The sequence below is a fragment of the Macrobrachium rosenbergii genome, chromosome 27, assembly GCF_040412425.1.
Source record: "Macrobrachium rosenbergii isolate ZJJX-2024 chromosome 27, ASM4041242v1, whole genome shotgun sequence".
Taxonomy (NCBI): domain Eukaryota; kingdom Metazoa; phylum Arthropoda; class Malacostraca; order Decapoda; family Palaemonidae; genus Macrobrachium; species Macrobrachium rosenbergii.
The window spans coordinates 36,872,009-36,882,008 of record NC_089767.1 but is presented as its reverse complement, the minus strand read 5'-3'; the positions used below and the strand labels follow the sequence as shown (position 1 = coordinate 36,882,008).

Here is a 10,000-nt window from a genome sequence, read left to right as displayed (position 1 = left end):
CATTAAGAAGTTTTCTCTCTCTCTCTCTCTCTCTCTCTCTCTCTCTCTCTCTCTCTCTCTCTCTCTCTCTCTCTCTCTCTCTCTCTCTACGACCGTGAGAAACTATAAAAAAAAACATTAACTGAATTTAAAACAAACTATTTTCTTTGTACTATTTTTTATTCTTTTCCATTTGGCGAATAAGACATAGGGGAGCCCAAGACTTCCTAGGGAAGAGATCCCCCGTGGAAGGTCTCCAGTCCTACCTTGGGGATGCCACTTCGGGGGGCAGGGCAACCCCCTTCACATAAACTGCAAAATCAACAATTACTTGTTACAGATAAAGTTGAATTGATGAAGTAACAAGCGATAACAGAGGACGCACCTCTCCCATGTGCGGCTCCCTGTAAGGGGGTTAGTACAGTCAGGGAGCTCGTCCCCTAGGTGCAACCCCTTTCATCCCTTTTATTGTACTTCCGTTCATATTCTCTCTCCTCCATCTTTCTTTCCACTTTCTTCTGACAATTGATCCATAGTGCAACTGAAAAGGCTTTCCTCCTGTTACACCTTTCAGACCTTCTTACTGTCAATTTCCCTTTCAGCGCTGAATGACCTCATAGGTCCCAGTGCTTGGCCTTTGGCCTAAATTCTATATTAGCGCAGATCTAAACAGGTTCATTTTTACGATTTCCAAAGTTACTTAATCTGGATTTAACGTCACAGCAGCAGCAGTAAAGACGTCAGGCGCAAGTTACGCAATACATAAACTGACGTTGAGGAAACAGATGCATTACGTCAATTCATACTGAACAATGGTAAACATACAAAAGCAGGTATCACTACCATAACCATTTACTCTCCATGAATCAACAAACCTGAAAAAAGCTCAATTCCATTCGAAAATTATTATTATTATTATTATTATTATTATTATTATTATTATTATTATTATTATTATTATTCAGGAGATGAACCCTATTCATATGGAAGAAACCCACAGGGGGGCCACTGACTTGAAATTCAAGCTTCCAAAGAATATTAGAGCGTTCATCTTAAAGTGGTAACGGAAGGCAAAAAGAAATACAGAAAGATGATAAAGTTATTAGAAAAGAACAAATAAATGAACGGAGAACGGAGAAATACGAAAATACCTAAACGTGTACCAAAACAAAGGAATGAAAAAAAAAATTTGTGAGCCCCAACGAACTAAACCATGCAAACCTAACCCCCGCCCCCCTCCTCCCCAACAAAAAGGTCACTCACGTATGATATAACGCGTACGTTTCTCCGTGACCTCGGCTGAAACTGAGAACCTGGTAAGACATTGTCTTTCGTGGTCAGAGGAAGAAGCCATTCTTTTTCCCCAGGGTGGTGAATCACGTGTCTCTCACGAAGGTAATCTGAGACCCGAAAGCTCCTTTGTGCGCCTCGTTTCTTCTCTCTCTCTCTCTCTCTCTCTCTCTCTCTCTCTCTCTGTTCTCTCTCTCTCTTTCTCTCTCTCTCTCTGTTTACTTTTGGTTTGCTTAACTTTCTCATTTCTCTCTCTGCTGCTTCTCTCTTCTCTCTCTCTCTTAACTTTTGGTCTCTTCTCTCTCTCTCTCTCTCTCTCTCTCTCTTACTTTTGGTTTGCTTGCTCTACTCATTCTCTCTCTCTTACTGCTCCTTCTGGTTTGCTTAACTCTCTCTCTCTCTCTCTCTCTCTCTCTCTCTCCTACTTCTGGTTTGCTGGCTTTAATCATTCTTATCTCTCTCTCTCTCTCTCTCTCTCTCTCTCTCTCTCTCTCTCTCTCTCTCTCTCTCTCTCTCTGCTACTTTTAGTTTGCTTGCTTTACTCATATTCACTCTCTCTCTCTCTCTCTCTCTCTCTCTCTCTCTCTCTAGATTCTTAAGGTGGTGTAACATTTTAGTGCTACCCCCTCTTACTACATTTCACCTGCCTTCTAAATTTTCTTGCCTTTGTCCAATAATATTAAATCTTCAAATGTGATTTTTAATTTTGAGTTTTATTTATTTCAACAAATACAAAGATGTACGTAAGCCAGTACCTTTTCCAGTGGTTCTCAACCTCATATTCTTTAATTAAATGAGTTCCATTATTCATTACCTTTTAAATTACTTTAATCTTGATTAACTTTAAACCTTATCTATTCTCATTTGCCTTCAAAAGTCTATTTTCTTAGGCTACGACTAATTCGAAATATTTCAGTCGAAAGCAAAAGCAAAATCAATCTGAAAACGGGTCCCAGACGGGCGGTACAGTCGGAAACAAAAATAATCTTCTCACTGAAGCCCAGACGGGCAGCACAGCAGACGCTCGGCTTTCCATATCTACATACTTGAGAGCTTATACCCAGTCCATATCAAAGACCTTGCAACCAAGACCCACAGAGAGCTTAGAACTTACACCCAAGACCCACTAAGTGGATTCTGATTACACCCAATAACGTCTGATAACCGAACCCAGTGACACAATTATAATTTAGTATCGATGAGTCAGCGGAAAGATTAGTCATCATCTTTATCTACGCTCGGAATGATAACGGGAAACCAACAACTGGCCCTTAGGGATTAAAGTACCCTTGTAGGTGTTGATTGTAAATCAAAATGAAATGGAAAAGTATCTTTGTAGGTGAATATCTTAGTTTAACCAGACCACTGAGCTGATTAACAGCTCTCCTAGGGCTGGCCGAAGGATTAGATTTTTGCTAAGAACCAATTGTTATTGACTGTAAATCAAAATGAAATGGAAAGTATCTTTGTAGGCATTGATTGTAAATCAAAATGAAATGGAAAGTATCTTCGTAGGTGTTGATTGTAAATCAAAATGAAATGAAAGTACCTTTGTAGGTGTTGATTGTAAAAATCAAAATGAAATGAAATGGAAAGTATCTTTGTAGGTGTTGATTGTAAATCAAAATGAAATGGAATGGAATGTATAATATAGGCCAAAGGCCAAGCTCTGGGACCTATGAGGTCATTCAGCGCTGAAAGGGAAATTGAGCGTTCAAAGATTTTAAAGGCGTAACAGGAGGGAAGCCTCGCAGCTCCACTATTAAACAATAGAGGTGAAAAGTAGGACGGAAGAGATATATGAACAGAGGTACTGTAAAATGAATTAAAGGGGGTAGTTGCTAGGGGCCGAAGGGACGCTTCGAGACCATTAAGTAAAGCATACAGTGTAACACGTGAGGTGCACTGACGGCACTACCCCGTTAAAGGGCAAATCGAAGTGAGAAGGGAAAATATGCAAATACTTTTAAAAATGAAGAATAAGAAGAGAGAAAAAAATCCAAGATCTCTAAAGGTATAAATTTACTTTCCTACATGATAGGAAGAAAAAATTCAATGTACAAGTGAGTTTAGACTCACCGGCCTGATGTTGTACCCTGCGCTGAGGGTTTCTTCTTCTTCACAGGGCACAGCTAAGAGGACTGTGAAATATACAGTACGACCTTGGTAACAGGAAGTTCGGGTACTTCAATCAGACCTACGAATAGTTCGAGCATTGTAAAACAAGTAAAAAATGCGCCGAAGTTTCTTCGGGGCAATCGAGTTTTCTGTACAGCATATAATCGAGGCCACCGACAATAGATCTATCTTTAGGTGGTCTCGTTATAATGCTGTATGAGCCGCGGCCCATGAAACTCTCAGCCGGCCGAGGTTGGCCTGTGTTGTTGCGTAGCCAGAAGCACGATCATGGCTAACTTTAACCTTACATAAAATAAAAACTGCTGAGGCTAGAGGGCTGTAATTTGGTATGTTTGATGATTGGAGGGTGGATGATCAACATACCAAATTGCAGCCCTCTAGCCTCAGTAGTACTTTCAAGATCTGAAGGCGGACAGACAAATAGCCATCTCAATAGTTTTCTTCTAAAGAAAACGGAAAGCTTGCCCTACTGACTTCAAGGATGGCACCTAATGATTTATGCAGTCCACTAAATAGAATCATCAGATATCTGTGTTGTGGGATATGACGTCTCTGGCGGATATAATAGGCTTCTTGAAATGAGCAACAAAAATTCATACGATAATTAGGGCATGAAAAGCTTACTGGCATAAAAATTCAAACTATCACAATGGCTATGAAACTGTTCATGAAGCGAAAGCTAATTCGAAAGATACTGAGTGTGATTTAGATTTGGTTCCAAATTCAAGACATTTTAAAGAAAATTTCTACACTGGACATATTGTGATAAAACTGAAATCGAATGATAATATATATACATACATACATCCATCCATCCATAAATAAATAAATATATATATATATATATATATATATATATATATATATATATATATATATATATATATATATATATATATATATATATATATATATATATATATATATATATATATATATATATATATATATATACATACATACACACACACACACACACACACACATATATATATATATATATATATATATATATATATATATATGATAACCAGTGATCTGATAACCAGCGAAGCACAGAAAGTGATTGAAAAGAAACAGCAAAGCGGCAGGAGCTATCCTGTACTTAAAGAAAGTACCTGGCACACTGTCATTTCTTTTTATCATTTCCTGTGGCTTCAGCGAACACACAAAGACACACTCACTCCCTCACACACACACACAAACACACACATATATATTTTTCTAACAAAGATTAAAACACATCCCTTGAAACTGAGCATAAAACTAACTTGGGTAAATAATGATGGGAATCTATTAAGCTTAAGGCACAAACTATTATTCTATCCATTTTCAATATTCCGAATGCAAAGTTTGCAAGGGTCTGTGTACTCTGAGATCTGTGGGAGCACATTTCACTACCATATAAACTTACAAAAAGCTGAAAATCTTCCCTGCAAATAAAATGCAACACAAACATTTCTTTTGTCAAGTTGTCTGATCCTTCAAAATACATGAAAAAAATTTAAAACAATATTCGGGCTATGAAGTCCTATAAACACGTCAGACAAAAATGCGAGTTAAACAATTCAAAACGTGAAAAATCCACTGGGCTTGTAACTGGAAAGTCTACTAAATATCAAATTTTGCTTGCGAAAGTACGTAGTGTCCGAACTGCCACCACCTGGTACTTCTGCGAAGCAACTAGATTTTGAGTACATGTTTAAATCTTACAATGTTAATTATATTATGTTTATCTGCACTGCAAAAACAAAAAATACGAATGTATCCAAATCATGACTGTCAGTGGATTCTTCCTACTTTTTCTCGCCAGCGTAAAACTTTTTGAATTGCGGATAACGTCAGTTTATAAAGCCTGCGTCCAAATTGACCGATTATGTCAGTTTATAAAGCCTGTGTCCAAAATGACTGATGATGTCAGTTTATAAAGCCTGTGTACAAAATTACTGAAATGTCAGTTTACAAAGCCTGTGTACAAAATGACTGATGATGTCAGTTTATAAAGCCTGTGTACAAAATGATTGATAATGTCAGTTTACAAAGTCTGTGTACAAAATGACTGATAATGTCAGTTTATAAAGCCTGTGTACACAAAGACGGATAATGTCCTTTTATAGAGCTTGTGTACAAAATCACTGATAATGTCAGTTTATACAGTCTGTGTACAAAATGACAGATAATGTCAGTTTGTAAAGCCTGTGTACAAAATCACTGATATGTCAGTTTATAAAGTCTGTGTACAAAATGACTGATAATGTCAGTTTATAAAGCTTGTGTACAAAATTACTGATAATGTCAGTTTATAAAGCCTGTGTACACGATGAATGATAATGTCAGTTTATAAACTCTGTGTACACAATGACTGATAATGTCAGTTTATAAAGCCTGTGTACAAAACGACTGATAATGTCAGTTTATAAAGCCTGTGTACAAAATGACTGATAATGTCAGTTTAGAAAGCCTGTGTACACGATGAATGATAATGTCAGTTTATAAAGTCTGTGTACACAATGACTGATAATGTCAGTTTATAAAGCCTGTGTACAAAATGACTGATAATGTCAGTTTATAAAGCCTGTGTACAAAACGACTGATAATGTCAGTTTATAAAGCTTGTGTACAAAGTGACTGATAATGTCAGTTTATAAAGCCTGTGTACAAGATGAATGATAATGTCAGTTTATAAAGTCTGTGTACAAATGACTGATAATGTCAGTTTATAAAGCCTGTGTACAAAACGACTGATAATGTCAGTTTATAAAGCCCGTGTACAAAATGACTGATAATGTCAGTTTATAAAGTATGCGTCCAAAAGGACTGATAACGTCAGTTTATGAAGCCTGTGTACAAAACGACTGATAATGTTAGTGTATAAATCCTGTGTACAAAATTAAGTCAGTTTATAAAGCCTGTGTACGCGATGAATGATAAAGCCTGTGTACAAAACGACTGATAATGTCAGTTTATAAAGCCTGTGTCCATACTGACTGATCATGTCAGTTTATAAAGCATGTGTATTCAAAAGATGAAATCCATTCACAAACTGAGAGCAACCTGCAGTTTGCCATCAAGCCCTGATCACGTATTGCGGAGCCCCCTCCCGGGGACCCATCATTCTGCTCGCGTATGCATGGGACCCCGCTTGTGTTTTGTCGACAGAATTCCCGAAAATGTCTTCTTCTTGCTTGCGGCCTCGGCCGATACTGTATCGGGTATTCTCTGGGAGCTATATGCTGCTTGCAAACCCGCTTAGTTAGTTCTTGAGTTTCCTACTGTGGTTCTTGACTGGGTAAACCGAACCAACCCACCAACTTTTTTTTATCGGTAGGTTATCGATCAAGCAACATGCAACCGATTTTTTTTTTTTATGTAAGGGTTGGCTGAGCATTTTCTTAATTGAGACGCAGTTACCTTCGGTGATCGGTTTTGCTCTACGTGTTAGTAAATGAACTCTGAAGGGTGATTAAGATTTGCAGTACGACAGGGTTCAGTATTATCTCAGTAGGGGATTAGGCGAAAGAAATTCTGCAAGTGGCTTTATGTTTTCCGTTCTTATCTTAAGGCACCGAGGTACCTGCAAAGTAGTAAAACTAATGGGAAAAAAGAAAATATTATTCACAAAGTAGTAAAACTAATGTAAAAAAAAAGAAAACATTCACAAAGTAGTAAAACTAATGAAAAAAAATAAAATATTATTCTCAAAGTAGCAAAACCAATGAAAAAAAGAAAATATCATTCACAAGTAAAACTAATCGAAAAAAACAAAATATTCACAAAGTAGTAAAGCTAATGGGAAAAAAGAAAATATTCACTAATGGAAAAAAAATATTATTCAGAAAGTAGTAAGACTGATGGAAAATAAAGAAAATATTATTCACAAAACCTGAAAATTTTTTAACATTTTCATTTCTCATAAATTCTGGAATATCATTTTCTTCCTGTACAAAAAACCGGATAGAATTTCTCTTTCAAACCTCTAAAATTTGGCCACTGAATTTTTCCCTTTCCAAAGCCCTTAACTACAGAATTTTCCCCTTTCCAGAGCCCTTAAGTACAGAATTTTCCCCTTTCCAGAGCCCTTAATTACAGAATTTTTCCATTTCCAGAGCCCTTAAGTACAGAATTTTTCCCTTTCCAGAGCCCTTAAGTATAGAATTTTCCCCTTTCCAGAGCCCTTAAGTAGAGATTTTCCCCTTTCCAGAGCCATTAAGTACAGAATTTTCCCATTTTCAGAGCCCTTAAGTACAGAACTTTCCCATTTCCAGAGCCCTTATGTACAGAATTTCCCCCTTTCCAGAGCCCTTAAGTGCACAAATTTTCCCTTTTCCAAAGCCTGTAATAAAGTAACATTTTACACTGTTTCTCCCTTTGGAAACACAATGTACAGTTACAGAACTATAGCCGTAGAACCTCCCTCTCTCTCTCTCTCTCTCTCTCTCTCTCTCTCTCTCCCTCTCTTCAAGTCCCGTAATAAAGTAACATGAATCTTCCTCTCTAAGCTCCGAAAATTTTCCTCCCTCTCAAGGACCAACTGCTGCCGTGGTTACGCGCAGAGCCTGGCGGGGCCAGCGCTAAGTCCATTAGAGAGAAGACCATTGCTGACGGAGGAGGACGCGGCACTTGGGGAGACAGAGAACGAGAGAGAGAGAGAGAGAGAAAGAGCCTCAAAAGCCTGTGCGGCGGCAGCGACAGCAGCAGCAACAGTTCACAGCAGTCTTAGTGCTGCGGTTGCAAGTGGGAGAGGAAGTGAGAAAAAAAAGGGGTGCTGTGACGAAGAAGAGGAAGGAAGGGGGAGAGAAGAGGACCTGGGAATAGAAGGCGAAGAAAGAGAAGGAGAAGGAAGGGGGGGAGGGAGGAGTGAGAAGGCCCGTTTCCACGTGTCTCTGTCAAGTCTGTCAACCAAGTCGATCTCTCTGTCCAAGTGTGTCAAGCCAGTCAGTCTGCCTGTCTGTCAAGCCAGTCGGTGCAAGTCTTCCAAGTATCAGTGAGTCTGTCCAAATCTGTCAAATCAGTCCAAGCCTGTCCACGTCTGTCAAGTGTCAGTTTGTCCGTCCAAGTCTCTCGATCCAGTCTGTCCAAGTCAGTCAAGTGTCACTCTGCCCAAATCTATCAAGACTGCCCAAGCCTATTCAAGTGTCACTCTGCCCAAATCTATCAAGACTGTCCAAGCCTACCAAAGTCAATCTATCTGTCCAATCGTCTGTTAAGTGTCTACCCTTCGACGTGTGCGTTTGCGTGCGTGTATGTGCGTGTGTGTGTGCGTGTCCTCTGGACTGTTTGGAAAAGCGAAAGCGCCCGTAGCCTACCGTCAACCTGATTTTCCCGCCCGATCGTCCTCTGTTTTTGCGCGAGCCGAGCCCGCAGTCATGGTCCTGATGCCGATCGTTTTGGGACTCAACGAACCCTACGAATTCGAGGTAAGGGAAATCGTTACTTTATTTAATTGTTTATTTGCTATTTAATCATTAAATGTGATCACTAATTCATTAACATTTTAATTCGTTTGTTTACATTGTGTATATCAGGGTTTGAATTAGGTTCGTTGGGAGGTAAGGAAGATTAGTTTATTTAATTGTTTAGTCACTAAATATGATCAAGAGAAGTACTTCGTTTATTTAATTGTTTGTTCGTTGTTAAATCACTAAATACAATCACTAATTCACTAACATTTATTTATTTGTTTTCATTGTATATAAGGTTTCAGTTAGTTCCGTATGCAGTTATATATTCAATGGGATGTAAATTGCGGAGTGAAGTAATTACTGCGTCTCTTATATTTGTCGAATTCAGTCAATATTTGTATATATGTCATACCACAAATATCACAGTTTTACGTGAATATATATATATATATATATATATATATATATATATATATATATATATATATATATATATATATAAATATATATATATATATATATATATATATAAATATATATATATATATATATATATATATATATATATAGATATAGATATAGATAGATAGATAGATATCGCAATTTTCTGAACACGCGTTTCCGTAAGTGCGCGCTCTCGAGTGTGCATGAAAATTTAATGCATTCACGCAACAAGTAAAGGAATTAATATAACTCATTTAACACAAATACTGTTATCTATACTAACATACATAATAATACACTTTATAACTTGTACGTACGTACCACGAAAGTGTATATCCACGTATAAATAGAAATTACATAAATTATACAATTACATACACCACGGCTGTGCAAACTTTAGTATTTAATATTTGACATAAATAAAACATGTCAAAATCCCCCACAAAAGTGAAGAAATAAATACTCAAGCGAACGTCTGACAGAAGCATAAAATAGTCTCCGTGACACCTTACAGTGTAAGGAAGCCTTAAGAAGCCCACCCTACACAGCAACTAGGCTTCACGTAAAAGGAAAAAAATAGGCTAAGACGCAAAACAGAGACGAGATGGCGGCCGTCAAAACCAATGCCATCTACGGTCGAAACTTCGTGAAATCTCTTCTTTCGAACTTGACAAAATTCGAGAAGCGCCTGGAATGGAATGTAAAAATTACGGTGAGCAGAATTCGAACAGTCAGAACCAAATATT

The 10,000-nt window shown here is 37.7% G+C and overlaps 1 protein-coding gene across 2 annotated transcripts in view; it reads left to right on the top strand.

The window, feature by feature from the left end:
- The first annotated feature begins 8,518 nt into the window (after positions 1 to 8,518).
- The window catches only part of LOC136853650 (leucine-rich melanocyte differentiation-associated protein-like), a 40,632-nt gene continuing 39,150 nt past the window's right edge, over positions 8,519 to 10,000 (top strand). Inside the window, exon 1 of one of the 2 annotated variants that reach the window (XM_067129546.1) lies at positions 8,519 to 8,825. In XM_067129546.1, coding sequence (XP_066985647.1) covers positions 8,652 to 8,825 — 174 coding nt within the window. In that variant the 5' untranslated portion in view covers positions 8,519 to 8,651. The remainder of the gene's footprint in view (positions 8,826 to 10,000) is intronic. The other variant, XM_067129549.1, reaches the window with a different exon arrangement.